Below are 16,097 nucleotides of genomic sequence, written 5' to 3'. Positions count from 1 at the left end.
TATCGCTATTGAAGAGGCCTTTCAATTAGAATACCCCCCCCCCCATCTATAACCGCACAGTCTGGGGGCATGTAGATTGAATACCTGTAGCCTCTATTGGCGATAATTCAAGTGCCCCACCATGTGAAAAGTTCAAAGAACCTGCACCGGCGACAATGTGGAGGCAATTTGCCGCTTCGGTCGGAGAGGGCTGGGGCCGCTGCACCGTAATGTGCAGCGGGGGGAATGGAGTCAGTGACAGCTAAAAGATGTAGACATGGCTCTGCTTTCTCTCTCCAACCAACGGCTCACGAAGTAGCTTTATCAGCCCAACAGGGCTCCTCTCAGCATGTCAAGTCTCTCACGTCTCGTGTGATTTTTCAAATCGGAGCCTATAATGCCAGGCTTGACAAGGTGTTGATCCCTCGTCTCTCCAGCTTGCATGTTGCGTGAACAACAGTGTGATACCCATGAAAACACCACCTGCTTTATGGAGACGCAGAGAGACTCAGCTTGTTGTTAAATATATTGCAGTGATAATGAAAAGGTACATTTAAAGGTTTGGTCGGCCCAGTTCAGCGAATTGGATTATCACTGCGCTAATTCACTGAGAGCAACAAGCGATAGGTGTCTCATAATGGTTTATCATCTGTGAATGTGAAATTAGCGAATTGTTTAGGTGCTCAGTACACAATTGCCCACTGTAAATTGATAATGATTACTGATTATCACAACAACAGCAGGCATTTATCAGCTTCTACAAAAAGACCAGGGCTGCTAAACAGGGTTGGTGGCATTTGCAGGGGGGTGTCAGTGTTTTTGCATGTCAATATTTTGATGTGTACTTGTATTTCTCACATTGTGGGGACAAAGATCTGTTACATCAACTACATTATGGAGACTTTGGAGACAAAAAGCTGGTCCCCTCTATGGTTTTAGCTAGGGTTAGTATTGGGGAATGTACTTAGAATGGTTTAAGTAGTGGCAACTCTTGATAGTGTCAAATAAAGCGTTTAAAATGTGTAAGTTTTAACTGAAGAGATGAAATCAACATGAAAAACACCACGTCTGCCCAAGCAGACTCACTGCAGACTCTTAACATTTGGCCAGAATCGATCAAAAACCAAGAAGGAGTGACGGAGCAAATTAACACCAAACTCCGAACACGCGCCATCCTCTGCCTTTTCAGTTTTTCTTCTGCTGGAAATAGATTTGGAGATGGATCCCTACCCAGAGCTGATAAATTTTAATTTGATCCCTCCCATGCATCATTATTTGCACAATGCAACTGGCAGTCATGGCTTGTGTGCTCTGAATAGCAAGTCTACATTCAAATTCTGCACGGAATACAAAATTCTACCCCCCTCCTATACAACAAAAGGCAATCATTCCATTTGTTTTCCCACACAATGGCCTCTGGATAATAGTAATATGGAGGAAGGGTGGATGGAAAAAAAAAGCGACCAAGTTATCTGCCTTTCCCAGTCTTCGTCTCTGCCTCTTCGTTATGAATAATAGATTACAGATGAGTTTGCCTTGCAGGGAGGTGGGTATAAAGCTGCATGAGGTCAGCGCAGCAGAGCTGAGATCAGTCTTTTGCCAGGCCTTACTAAAACACTTGGAGAAGTATCCTCAAAACGCCCTTAGCATGACTACTTATACCAGCTGCTTTATCACTCAAAGCAAGTCTGTGAAGGACATGGCTGTTCATAATACAATGTCATGCTTTTCAATATGGTGAACAGCTTGGACTGGCTATTTTTGGTGCTTCGCTTGCTAAATATTTGGTGACCCAGGCTGTGGAGCGTGCTGCTGTTGTGCACTTAAGACATTTTATCCCCCGTTTCGGGCTTAGCCGCCTTTATGCTCATTATGTTAGATTCTCGATTGGTGGCGAGCGACAAAGGCTGATTACCAGGTTAGAGGTATTCAGAGGAAACAAAAACCCCAAACAACTGCCGCTGTGTAATTTAATAAACGTAGTCCGCACTGAGAGGCATCTTAAAAAGGGAGGGTTGAAAGGAAAGCTGTTTGATTCAAAGGCTCGACACATTCCTTTTAGTGGTGGATTAACAGCTCTCAGATCTGCGCCCGTGTCTCTGATGAGAGAGGGTGTTCGCTGCTCACGTTCGGTCATAAAAAATCAATTTAAACTCAACATTAGATTCAATTCCCATTGCGAACGCTGTGATGCAGAAGAAGAAGAAGAAGAAGGGGGGAAAAAGCCCCAGTGTAAAGAAGCTTGAAATTTAAAGACTGGGACCAGACCCAAAACACAATTCAACTGCTCATGCCAACCTCCTTTCATCTGCGTTCGCAAGGGAGGCAAAATGGTCCACAAGGATAGATATTTGGGGCAAAGTTCACGAGTTCATTTTCTTTCAGAGTGGGCCGTGGCATTTTAAGTAATCTTATCAGCCTCGGGTGGACCTGCGGAAGTCGGGGTGAAGGTGGGGAAGCAGTGGCGAAGAAGGTGTGGATTTAAAGTTGTTAAATGTTCTTGAGGAATTGCTCCCGGGGGGGATGAGTTGGAGGACAGAACCCTTGATTCCCAGACTCTATTTGTTCTAAGGATGATAAATACTCCCTACTAAAAAAGAAGTGAATGTAACACTTTTTTTAATTCGACTCCAAAGAAAAGTCTTGTTAAACAACTGGAGGAGGGTTTAATGTATTATACATTTTCATTATACATATATAAAACTCCTGAGCTTGCTAAACAAACTTAAGCAGTGGTAGCAATCCACAGATGTGATGCTTCAGCACATGGCGGATTCCAGATTCATCAGGCACACAGCCTCCACTCCACTTTATTTGTGTACAGGACCCCGTTGATCAAAGATGATGAATAACGAATCTAAAGGAGGGAAATTAGCATGAAAAAGTCCTTGCATTCCAACTGATGCATAAAATATCTGCACTTACTTTAATGAGCGGCGATAAAAGTTGCCATGCTGTGCGGTGGGCAGCATCTTGATTGATGCTGCACATTAAGAGTACGCTACCGCACCCGAGCAAACATCACAGCAGCCTTGTCAGCCCATTGTCCCCGGCTACCTGCCTGCGAGGACTCTCTATCTCTTCTCCTGCCATTTTACCTGCCAAACTCTTGCTCTCAAAATCCCTTTTCTTGTTTAGCTCGCTCACTTTTAACCACTCAGATATTCAGTCTGCGCTACATTCCTTGCATATTCCCTTCTCCCGTCTCTCTCCGAGATAAAAGCTTTCTTTCTCTTCCCTCCAGCATACCTCGCTGCCAGACAAATAGCTCCACTTGTTTCAAAGTGGCCACAACAGAAGGACAATGATAAGAGAGCTGTCTCCCAACTGTCATTTCCTCTGTCTGCCCCCGCATCTCACATCACTGTAATTGACTGCAGTGTATCTGGAAGTACTATTGTTCCTCGGGATACCCGGGAGTCTTGTCAGGAACTGTAGGGGTGGCTTGTCATTCGCTGACCTTAACATATTTGAGCGCTGGTGGTATTTTGGAAAGTGCTCCAAGGTGTTTGTCGCATGTGCTAATTTCTCAATACGCACAGACGGTTGTTAATTCAGTCCCTGGCGAAAGGACGCCAAGGATCGTGAGTGAGTTGTGTAAATGAGTAAAAACCTGTACGTCTCTCTGCCGTTTGTCACTCTGTAGCACCCAGTTTCTTTTCCACTCCGCTCTGCTCCTGCTGCAGCTCAAAGTAAATGATAAAACAGGCATGTCGCACACTCACCGACCCTGTTAACCCCTAACTGAGCAGACAGTATGTTTACCAGTTAAAACTTACAATTCCTCACCTCTATCTTTATCCTGGCATCTCATGCATATTCAGTAGAGGAATCTGCAGAGGGAGGACCAAGGGATAGAGATGTCCGCTCACCTCTCTGTATTGTGTGTAAGAGAAATCTGACTTGATCTCTCTTTCCACTAATGAGTGCCACGGCCCCAGCCCTGCTCTCTCCAGGACCTTATTAACACTTTTTTTATTGGTTATTCCGCAGAGTGCTTAGCCAGCAGGTCAGCCGTGCCACCTCCCCTGAACCTGACCATCAATTTGTATGAGCGAGTGCACTTGTGCCCGATAGGAGCATGCTGTCAATCAAAAACAGCCACAGAGCGAGAAGTAAGCAGCCTGGCTGGATTTTCAGCCCCTGAATGTGATTTGGGGGTACAGATTGCTCCCTGAAGTAGGACCTGGTTTCAAAGTGTTTAAAAAGGAAGTTCTGTCAGTGAGGCAAGAAAAGAGCAACCGGTGATAAAGATTTAACTCTGTCTGAACTCTTCTTATCATCTCAAGGAAATAGACCAATATCTTTTAAAGTAATGAATTCATTTTCTAATAAAATTATATTTTATGGGAGACTTTTGAGATACTGCTTTGACATGCAAGGTGATCAACAGAGGCTACATTTCCGTGGCCCTGCTAGCTTCACTACTTAATAAAAATAATCAGTGGAGAAGCAAACAACACAACTCACTCAGAAATGTAAATGAGATGTTGTACTTAGTCCAGATGAAATAAAAAATGCCTTTTTAACCCTTTAAGATTACATCCCCAATCAGACTGTATTCCTATTTAACAATGTATTTAAAAACAGAAAAATTATATTAAAATCCAATCTTGTTGTCTTCCTGTAACAAAATGTGACACCTGCTTATGCAAGCATGAAGTCACAAGTTTCAACCAATAACATCATGGCAATCACCTGTCAATCAATCTTAGTTATTTAGCAAGTTAGCAACAGCATGGCTGACAGTGTTTCTGGGGGCCGGGCAAAAACACAACTTTATCAGTGATTTGGATGAAACTGGATAATTTTTTGTAACTGCTGCTGTAGCTGTAGTCCCACGGGGCAGAAACTCTGTTGTCCTCTGTCTTCACCAGACGCTCTATATGGTCCTGTCCATGCTATTCACTAGGAGCTCCCAGTCTGGCAGAGTCAGCTAATGGGTGGACTGGGGGACGTAACACACAGCGCTACTGGTTACACAAATCCCTCCCTAGCTGCCTGTTGTGTTTGTTTTTTTTGGCCTTTTCATGCCTTTATTTGATAGAGACAGCTGAAGATCAACAGGTAGAGAGAGAGGGGATGACACGCAGCAATGGGCCGCAGGTCGGATTCGGACCTGGGCCGCTGCAGCAACTCCATATATGGGTCGCCAGCGCTACCAACTGAGCTAACCAGGCGCCCCTAGCTGCCTGTTTTTACAGGAAATATGTAAATATGCGGAAGCAAATAGCACTCTGTTTTCCAGAGTACTCACTCAGTACAATGCAGAGATTTTACTGTTGACTATTCAGGGGCAGCCCTGATGTATACTGTGGTTTCATTTCATACATGTGTGAGTCTAATTAGGAGGGTAAAACAGCTTTTCAAGTCTCAAAAATGCAGCTAAAAACTGGCACACCACCTCACAGAGAGCCTGGCAAGAGGCACCAACCATCACTGAGTCAGTAGTAGCTGACAAATTGGACAGAAGGTTGAAGTGAGTGACTGTAACTTTATTTGATTTGCTGGGAAATGTGCGTTTTGCATCAGAGATGTCATTCTCCGTCTCTGGTTTGATGATGCGTTGGAGTTTTTCCGGCGGTCACCGTATGAATCAGTTCCTGTCTGGGCTTGTTTTTCCTTGTGTACCTTAAACAACACCAAAGGTTTTCACGGGCGGATGTTTTCATCTTCTGCCTCATCAGCCTGGAGTGTTGATTACATGGGCTGGAAATGATGATACTGCCTGTGGGCTTGTTGTTCCACGGCATCTGATTCATTCGGAGGAACAGGAGATGACTGTTTCACAATCAGAGGGACGCACTGAAACGCAGAGAGGGGCTTTTTATACCCTGTTCTTCACAAAAGGTAAACAAAAAAGACACATTAGAGGCAAACAGCTGTTAGTCTGTAACATCAGAACCAAATGATTGGTGTTTGCTTTGTTAGATTCTGTTTTTCCTCAAGCCGTGATAGTCCCTCCGGTCTCTTAGTACTGCAATGTCATACAGTGCAACTTGCTACTTAAGGAGCATGCCAATTAGTGGCTCTTGCACTCGTTAATGTGCTGCAATTGCACTGTAAATAAAAGTTCTGTGATAACATCCCCCGCTAATTCCGCTGCTACATCACCATATCCACCATTTCCAGACACATCAAATCCATAAAAAACAATAATTGCCTGCCATGAAAACCAATTTGACTTCCTCCACGGGGCAGAATTAAAAGTTGGGCTTAGCAAGGTAATGAAGTATGGTACGCGCTAAGTCAAGGATGGAGGCTTTGTCTGAAGTAATCACTTCTCCGGATGCTGTGGCTTGGCTGCGTTTCATATCAACAAGGCTGACATATGGAAAAATAATTAAAATGGACGCATTCAACCAATAACAGCTGGCAAGCTGCATTTTTAATACACTATCAAATTTGCATGCTGGCTGTCAATCCACTCTTCTGACTGAGGCAGAAAATTCCAATCAATCAAGGTGTTGGAGTTGTAATCTAGCTACATCAATAGCAGGGATTGTCAATCCAGAGCGCCCGCACGCTGAGCTTTTCTCCTCTTAAACACAGGGAAATATGTGACAGTGATTTACAGTGCTGAGTTTTAGCCGGTGACAGTGAGTGAATAGAAAAGTACACCACAGTTCTTCTGTGACAAGAACAATTAATATAAGCCTTCGATTGGGCTTCAGTCTTAGTAGGCCAGAAGCGATGATGTGGCGTAGCATTGCATCACCACCGCCAGCAAACAAGGGAAAAGCAAAGTCGCTCCAGCTCCCTCTTATCTATCTTCTGAGATTATGTTTCCAGAGAACTTTTATACAATTACTGGCGACTCTGGAGCTTCAAACCGAGTTCTGCAGTTTTTACACCCAAGGCAGTGTAACAGTGCAGTCCCATCTGACAGCAGCACACACACAGATCAGTGAGCATCCTCATTAGTTTGGCTCAGTTTGACAGAAGCCTCAACCTTGCTGCCTCCTAATTTTGGACAAGAGGACAACAGAATACACGGGAGCAAAGGAATCCGTGAGGCGGTGCATCGATCTGGACAGATGGCAGAGGGGACAGGAGCAAGGTAAGCAGCTGTGCATGCTAAATAAAGTTTAGCATTACTCAAAGACTGTCGTTCTGGGAAAACACTGTGAAGGAATTTTGAAAAAGCAACAAAGAAAAGTGACCCTGTGTGTTTGTGCCATCAAATCATCCCCCCAAAAAGGAAGAAAAGTAGAAAATAAAGCATTCAGTCACTCAAGTATTCCTGGTGTTCATCACTGTTAAGACAAAGCCAGGACTTTGAGCAAAGGGAGATCATGCAGGGAACAGATGGCCACCCACCCTCATCACTACACCTGACACCATACAGACTGCGAAAGGAGTCGAGGAACTGTGAAAAATTAAACATTCTTAGGCAAAAAGCTCATCTCTGCTGGTGGTTTGACTGCTGTCACACAGCTCTGGTATGTAAGCTGGTGTGAAGTGGACTATAAAGACACCATGTGCATGTCAATGAAATAAAAATAATGTCTCTCCCTCTCTCTCTCTTCCTCTCTCTCATTGTATATGTGTGTTGGTCTACTCCCTTATCCCAGTTGCACAAACTGATCATTCATTCATTTGTGGTACAACATCAGAGGCTGATTTACATCCATGACTAATGCTCACTTCTTCTTAAGCAATTGCATTTTAAAAAGGCCTAAATGAAATTCATGTTTTCACGTGTAATTTGTGTTCACCATAGGGTGTAACAATTTCTGCTAGACATTTGGACACCAAGAAATACAGCATATAGTGGACTCTGTAGTAAATAGTGATGACAGAATTAATTTTGCAGATGTGTACAGCATAGAGCTACAAAGATTAGTCAATTAGTTGATCGAAAGAAAATGAATGGCCAACTATTTGGATAATCAATTCATCGTTTCAGTAGCACATGACATGCTGGCACACATCCTTTTCCATAGAACAAAAGTTACATGTTGGCTCCCACAAACCTGAAGCTCTTCACTCAGAAACTCACTGTTTCTGTTTCTTTTTCCGACATCCCACATTGCTAACAAAGCTCCACTAATCTTTGTGGCAGATACATTGCATCTCCCACAGCTGCTTCACAATAAAAGCTTAGTTTTGTCACTTTTCCAGTGCGAACACACAATTTATTCCAAACCAGTTTAGAATTAGTTTGCAGTATGAAATCAGGACACTGATGAAAACCCTGTGTACCCCAGAGATGGCAACAAGAAGTTTATGACCCTTCTCTAAAGGTTGCTGAAAGGGATTCGGGGAAATGTAGGACACCATTAACTGAAGTAGAATCACACAGGGCAAGCTTGGGGGAAGGTTGGTACACCAAAAAGGTACATTACAAAAAACAAACTTTTCAGTATGAGAGGTCGGATTTTACTTTCCCACCCGACGCTCATGGCAGATCTCATTTAGAGTTCAGCACAGGGTTGTTTTGTACCCCGCCACACAGATGTGAAGCATCCAGCTGCTCTGACCTCACATCTCCTCCCCAAGGGCTGCGATGCAACACACACACACACACACACACATACACAGCTTGTCATATAATTAACAACCAGACACACTTTCCGCCTGTATAATTAAGCAACGCAAGAGACTCCATGCCCAAGCCAGAGGACTCCATCAGTCCTACACCTTGTTCTGTCAGCGTGGCAAAAACTCATATACTAAAAACCAACTGAGACGCTGCAAACAAGACAACATCTGTTTCCAGGTTCACGTAGAAACAGAATTTTCCCACTGACTGACCAGTGAACGAATATTTGCATTCTTTTTCCCCCCAGCGCTGTTACTCTCAGCCAGAGCAAACCAAGCTGTGCAAACCTCTTCAAAGCTCGGTATGATTTAAATTCAACTGGACTGTTTACTTGCTGTTAACCTTGACGTGACTCGATCTCATCGGAGCAAGCTCACGTCAGCCCACAGGTTCGCCCCTGTGGACATTAAAATCCATCCACAGATTTTGTATAAATTCAATGCTGGGTCGAGTGCAGGATCAAGTGATTTACTTACTATTTGTGAATCATTAAGCTGGAAAGAGAAATTATTGTGTGTGCTGTCAAAAAACACTGAATTTACAGTTGGTACAGGCAATTTATATCCTTCAATCAGTCATAGAGAGAAGTAGCATATTATGCAGCTGAAGCCATTCTGCTTTTGTGGATATGAAGAGTGCTCGTAAAGAGACTGTGAGAGAGCGGGGGAGGCTTGGTTAAACTGTTCATTTCCCTCCACCACCCTGAAGTGATTGTACAATGGTGAAACGCTAAAGATAATACCAAGCGCAACAATACCCAAACCAAACTTCAGACCAGTGTTTCATTGATTTTAGGATTCAGTCCTCAGTAATACCTACTTCTGGGCACAATACAGTCAGACAGAGACGTTGCACAGAAAAATACAGTTACAGAACTGAGGCTTTTCTTGTGTGTGCTTCACATACTGTGGTTTTTGTTTTTTAATACTTAGCGTCAGCAGACCTTTCCAAGATCTCAATCTGTCACGTTTCATTTGTTTTTGCAGCAGAGGAATCAAAGGCAAGAAAAACACAGATTTGACTGCACAGATGCCGAACGCTAAACCGAACCCCATGCTGTTGTTGTGACAAGTATGCTGTTGTGATATTTGTATTGAGGGGAAAATCTATTTAAAAGAATCAAAATTCATAAAACCTAATCATTTTTTTCTTATAACTTATCTCTGGTGGTGATGCAGGAGGGAGGGGGGGCTACAGAGAATGCAGAGTTTGTTTCTTTCTGGCTGCCTACGAATACCATTGTGAAATGGACCCCCTCTGGGGATGAAAACAAACGAAGCAAAAAGCAAGGAGAAAAACAGCTAATTTCATGTAAACATAATACGATGGTTCCTCATTAGAAATAAAAGTGGAGAGAAGATTCTAGGCCCCTGCAGTTTGTCATGCACTTGGAAACAGAGCCCTGACACTACAGAAGATGAGTTTGTACTGGTGGAAAAGGCCACACATGCCTGCCGAGCGACGCATAAATCTGAACTGGTATTTATTAAAGCAACGACAGGTCATCAGCTGCTGTGATTAGGATGATGAACAGGAAATCAGCGGGATTTTAGAGCAAAGAGGAAGAGCGGGGAGACATACGCAGCGGTGGAACCAAATTACATTTAAATCATGTACATTTTTTACTAAAGCAGTCAGCCGCAATGAAACATTGCAAGCATTCTGGCACAAACACATTCAATTAAACATTTGAAAGTAGTATCAGGTAAAGGAGCTCGCCTCGCAACCCCCACGAGGTGACACACACGCAGGGTCTGGTTTGTGGAGCCAAAATGGATGGGAATAAATCACAAGAGCTCGGCCAACATGGCTGCATACTAATCAGTGCATTACCCATGGGAAAACTCTGCCCCCAGACTAATGGCTGCATGTGTATGTGTGCGTTGGGATGTGTGTGCGGAGTTCGGAGTCACCTTCTCCACCCTGTCGTAGCCCATCAGCAACACTAAGTGTGTGTTTGCTTGTATTTAATTGCAGAAAGGCAGAGGCAGGAGTGCATGTGAATTGCTTTGGAGGGAAATTGAATCTGGAAAACATTTCACTTCCGTCAGTGTCTTGTTGTGACCCGTTACGCGGGCTGCTTTAGCATTCAGAAGGTACACCGCATAGCATTCGTATAGATTAGATAAGAGTTAATTCAATGTCCTGTGTGAGAAAAGAAAAGAAAGGACAGAAAGAAAAGGTGCTTTACCTTTTGGATGGCCTCGACCCAACGTCACAAAGCCAGAGGAGATGAAGTTGTGAAGTTCAGCGCCTCCACTGCTCCGGACGCTCTCCTTTCCATAGTGAAGACCTGTTCACACAGCATTCTAGTCAGTTCATCAGTTGCAACAGCTAAAACAGTGGTTCACAAGACACATCTGAAGGGTCACAACAACCAGAATATACAATCAGAAACAAAACATTACTACTTTTTTGGGATATTCTTCTAGCATTTGCCTTTTTTACCTCATGAAACACTGCATCATTTTAGCTCCTCAGTCAACGATAGCAGTTTTTGGGCCCTAGCCCTACCCAAATGTGAAGAGTTTTATGAAACTATACATGCATTATTTCTAAATATTATATATATATATATATATATATATATATATATATATATATATTCGGGTCAGGTCTAATCGAGTTCAGGCAGACTATCCAAGCTCTACAAGTACATAGAGATGTTTGAAAGGGGCAATCCAACAATTTTAATCTTCAAGGACAGTTTACTAGTTGTGTGGCACTCTGTGAAAGCCGTTGTATGATGTCTTCTGGCTCTGGAGGAGCTTTGTCAAGTCTGGGAATAACAACCCTGAGGATCTCATAGTGATGTCATCAGGAGACTACATATTTACACATCAGGGAGTTTGAAAGACCTGAGCGTTTCCAAGCAGCAGGGTGACAAGGTGTCCCACTTTATGTGGGACTGCACAGCATTTTTATCCTTCATCTCACGTCCCACATATTGAGACGATGTCCTGCATTTTGATTGGCTCTAGTTTACAAAAGTCAAACCACTGAAGGACAGACGCTTTTCTAAAATTGGCTTGCATCCAGTGGCTGTTAAGAAAGCAGAGAAGGCTGTCATCACAGGGCTGTGTTAGATGTCAATCAAACTGCACACATGTGGGTCAAGTGCCGGTTAACCTGTCACTGTCTGTGTCACGCTACGTCCAACGGGGAAAGTTGTGAGTCACCACAAAGTCACAAGTTAGGGTTAGGGTTAGGATATCGGCTCTTCCTTGTCAAAACCTTTGACATTACCCACAATGCAACTCGACCAATCGATACAGTATCACAAAATAAAACATTGTGATACAATATATTTTTTACGAGAAGCTCACTTCTTCCCCCCCCCTTTTTTTGTTCATTTTAAGCCCCAACTGATGCTGACTTAAGTGATTTCACAATTTATCAGACCTTACACAGCTCCCTCTGAAGTACCAATTGGAGATACGTTTATATACTATAGGATATGTGTACTATCACTAGTCAAAGCAATGCATCAGATCCTCTCAGTGCTGATTATTTTTCTGTCAATTCATCAGCTAATTATTGTTTCAGCTCTAGCCACAGGAATTTACCTTTAAGGGTCACAACCCACACAGGTAGGGGATCACTAAGCTACAATAAAGTGATTAAGTTCACCAGGGGACCAGTTACAGGTAAAAAAAAAAAAAAGAGTTTTCCATCATGTTCTCAGTGGGCCCGGTTGTGTCTTTTTCATGGCGTCAAATGGGCAACTTCCCCGCCGTGTCTCTCTCTGAGGCACAGATTGATAGGAAGCAGTAGAAATGTGAACCATACAAACAAGCATAGTGCGATGATCCTTGGGAGAAAAAAAAGCAATATGTTTCAACCACCCACGTATGAATGCACTTTGAACTCAATCACACCTCTCCCTGCGCTGCTTTCATGGCTGCAGATAGAGAATCTGCCAGGGTTATTTTCCACTAGCCATCCTGTGACACACACGCACGTTATTGTTGTCTTCTTTTGTCACCTTTGTCATTGGTAGGCCGCTCCACGACCCACTGCGACAACCCTTAAATCTGAAAGACCCTTCAAAAGCAATCCCCTCCTTTCCTCCTGCTCCCATTCCCAGCTCATTAAGGTGAGGTAGCATGAAGAGCCTGCAGGGGGAAGGCTACGCATTATGAATTTATCGTCCTTGATACAAAGAAAAATCGTGACTTTCACCTCAACCCTGTGCCACTGAAATGAACGGGCACCGGAGCTAGTGCGTGCTAGGATTCATATGTTAATACTTTTTAATCAGACTCCTTCACCGGACACCTACACCTCTGAATTACCTCAGAGAGGTGGGAAAAGTGAATAATAAGATAATTATATCAGGAACTGAGCTGGATGTGGTGCTGTGTGGCTGTCATTGGGGAGGTTATCTGACTCCAAGGTCGATTAAGCTTTAACACAGCCAGGCAGGGGTAATTTACATGGTATACTGATTTTATAGCATTATCAGACCGATCTGCCAGAGTGGACATGGAGCTGTGTACATCATCTCGATAAAGTTGTTCAGCTGGAGCTCGGCATATCTCCGCATCTCCCTCTCGCGCTTCCCTCTCACACGCTGAGGACTCTTTAGAAAAAAAAAACACCAGAGTTTTTTTAAATGCCATCTTGGCAAATACATGTCCCTTTTCTTTTAACCCTGCCCCTGCCCTCTCGTGAAACTAATGGTGCAGTGCAGTAAGTCCTGATCCACACTGCTCCATAATTAACTGGTACTACTACTGGAAAGAGATGCTGATGGATCCCTGCCTCCACACCTGAAACCTCTGCGCACACACATGTACACCCAGGGGGCCAGAGGTCCGGCTGTATAATAAGGGGCAATAATGAGATCTAGGGCAGGAGACAATTAGGTGGGGTCTCTCAGATGCTGAGGTTTAACACAGGTGTACTCGAGAGGAAGTTTCTATTAAACATGTTAACGCAGTCAGCATAGGAATGTTGCTTCTAAAACGTGGCTGGTGATTATCTGGCCAATGGGGAGCAGGTCACAGTGGAGATGTTATAGCAGCGCACTTTAAGGATTAATTGGAGGGAGGAGTTTAATGTGTGTGTGTGTGTGTGTGTGTGTGTGTGTGTGGTAGTGATTGGGACAGGATGGCTCACTGAATATGATTATAAAAGTGCCTTTTGGCGAATAATTAGAGTAATTAAATCACTGTTTTGTTATTTTGGCAAAACTTGTTGTTTGGGTAACTCTAAGGGAGAACACACTACATACACACACACACACAGCTGCATGCTTTAAAAATATCTTAAGGTCATGTCAAAGCTGCTAAATGGCTGGAAATGTTATTCTATCATCACAACCTCTAATTGTCCACAGCAGCTGACCTTTAAGCTCGGGAGGTTGCTCATCTCAAGCTAAATGAACTGACCACTCACATACATACAGACTGTATGGGCTCAAACACACACAGATCCAACCTCTGAATGTGCATACCCTCTAACACACTCATTCCTCTCATTCTGCTTATTCTGGTTCTTCTGGTGCAGTAAACACAGCCCCATAACTCATAATCCAATTTGCCTCTTCTTTTTTTTGCAGAACTGCTACATGGGAGTAATTGTTTTTTTTTTTTGGTTTCTGTTGAGTAAACTGAGACAGAGGAAACAGCCACTCTCTGCACTACCTGAAAACTATATTTCATCATTCCGCGCATTAAGAAAATGTCAGAGAGGAAACCAAGCGACACTTTTCAAAAAACAAAAAAGGAGGCAAATCTTTGCCTGTGGTGTGCGGTAAATAAATCAACTTCATCTGGAGAGAGCTGTGGGCCAAACTGCATTACTCAGAGAAGCGGTTATTGTTTACTTTAACCAAAGGCGAACTCCTGCAAAGGTACCTGCTCCTCCCTTTCAAGGTCTGCTCCTTGTTGTGGCTGTGGGGTGCTCTGTTTTTACACCCCGACCTAAAAGAGGATCTGAGCCCCCACAACAATGCAGAGTGGATGCGAATAAATATAGCAGCACTTGTGCTGGTATCATATTATGCTGTCTGTACTGTTTTCGCTTGGGGCTTTTTTTTTAAAGGAATACATCGTTCTGAAAATGCATGGGAAGTTTTGCAGTGCGCCAAGGGTACCATGTCATCACACAAGGCTTGCAATGTGAAAAAATAAATGTATTTTTAGAATTGTGCCTAAACAAAAAGTGAGGAAGTGATTACTGCTGAGAGCAACCGGGCATCATTACATGTTGAGGATCAAAGGAGAAACGGATGTTATTCCCACTCTCGACACAAGTTGATAGGATCCTCTTGGGCCCTTTAGCCACTTGCTTTATGAGCTCTCTCCACCTGATTTAAAACGTCTCAAAAAGCCTCTGGATGTGAAGTGCCATTCTCAGCAGCGACGACTCCATCCGAGGACCCTCTCCTTAAGAGGCCTGCCCGCTCGGGCATCAAGCGGAGCTCCCAATTTATATGCACACATTAACCACGCTTTCGCCCAGGCTGTCACTGCCTTTCATGTCCAACCCCATCAGGACTGCTGTGGTCCCTGATGAGGAAGGGGTGGGGGGCTTGGCTGTGCAGGCCTCAGTTGCTGTGTGCAAGCAGGCAAAATAGTCGCAGCCAAGCCAAGCATCAGATAGAGGGATAAAGTGATGCCCGACTTCTACCGAGTATAAATGCGTGCAAGGTCGTGCTGAAGGAAGCCCCACACGTGCAGCCACCTATCAGCCGTGTCCCCTGCATGGCCGGCTAGTGACCATTAGCGATTGATGCTGCGACTGAGCCGGGGAGACACTAAGTGAATGAACGCAGACTGTGGTCGCGACAAACACTGAGCTGCAAGAAAATGTTCCCAGTTAAGTATTTGATAGATGGTGATGTGGCAGAAAGAGGCCAAGTTTACATGACATACAAGAGTCTGTAAACCCAGATAAAGCTGCAAGTACGCACAATCTATTATTTAGAGACAAAGATGCAAAAATATTTTTGCTGTCCTGTAGCTCAAATCAACCGTAAAAACGACATGTATTGTGTTAGGTGCTGTGATGTTTGGCTACCAGACCTTCAAAAATGCAGCTGAAGTTCTGTCATACTCAGCAGAGGCCTGGACAAATGCTGCTCTATCTCTGAACCAGGGTCTAAGGAGCCAATAAATGTCTGTTTTAAAGATCCCCTCCAGACTTTAATATTAACATAGTCTTATTGAAATTATGTGTCTGTGTTGGTGTTTTAGCAATATGTTTTTCACTATTTGTACGTCTTAAAATGTCCTTATACTTCTACTTATTACTCAGAACCTGAATATGTAAAGTGTCTTTCTAAAGTTTTGCGCTGGACCAGTCTCTTCTTCATGTAAATCATTCTATGGAGTCCTGGTGCTCAATTCTTCATACAGCTGTTCACTTGCTCATGGACCAGGACTGATTCAGTATCTTGGGTGATGTTTACATCATGCTGGGAGCCGCCTAAATCAGATTTTCAAGAGCAAGAGAAATTCCTTCAGGCAGATGAATTTGGAACTCTTACTAGTGACAGACTCTGCCATAAACGCATTCTGCACAGTGAAGCTCAAACATCCAACACAGTAGCACTACATTTTGACTG

At 43.6% G+C, this 16,097-nt stretch overlaps 1 protein-coding gene across 5 annotated transcripts in view; it reads right to left on the bottom strand.

Annotated features, from left to right (window-relative positions):
- LOC118331771 (protein shisa-6-like) overlaps window positions 1-16,097 on the bottom strand; it is a 61,728-nt gene that overhangs the window by 42,466 nt on the left and 3,165 nt on the right. For 2 of the 5 annotated variants that reach the window (XM_035666851.1, XM_035666865.1), the window contains exon 3: window positions 10,716-10,817. The exons of 2 other annotated variants lie outside the window; for them this stretch is intronic. In XM_035666851.1, coding sequence (XP_035522744.1) covers window positions 10,716-10,817 — 102 coding nt within the window. Of the gene's footprint in view, window positions 1-10,710; window positions 10,818-16,097 lie in introns of all 5 variants that reach the window. One more of the 5 variants, XM_035666859.1, reaches the window with a different exon arrangement.

Source organism: Morone saxatilis, unplaced genomic scaffold (genome assembly GCF_004916995.1).
Source record: "Morone saxatilis isolate NCDOM2014 unplaced genomic scaffold, NCSU_SB_2.0 Contig1, whole genome shotgun sequence".
Classification (NCBI taxonomy): Eukaryota; Metazoa; Chordata; class Actinopteri; family Moronidae; genus Morone; species Morone saxatilis.
The sequence above is the reverse complement of the archived record's forward strand: the minus strand, read 5'-3'. Positions and strand labels throughout refer to the sequence as shown.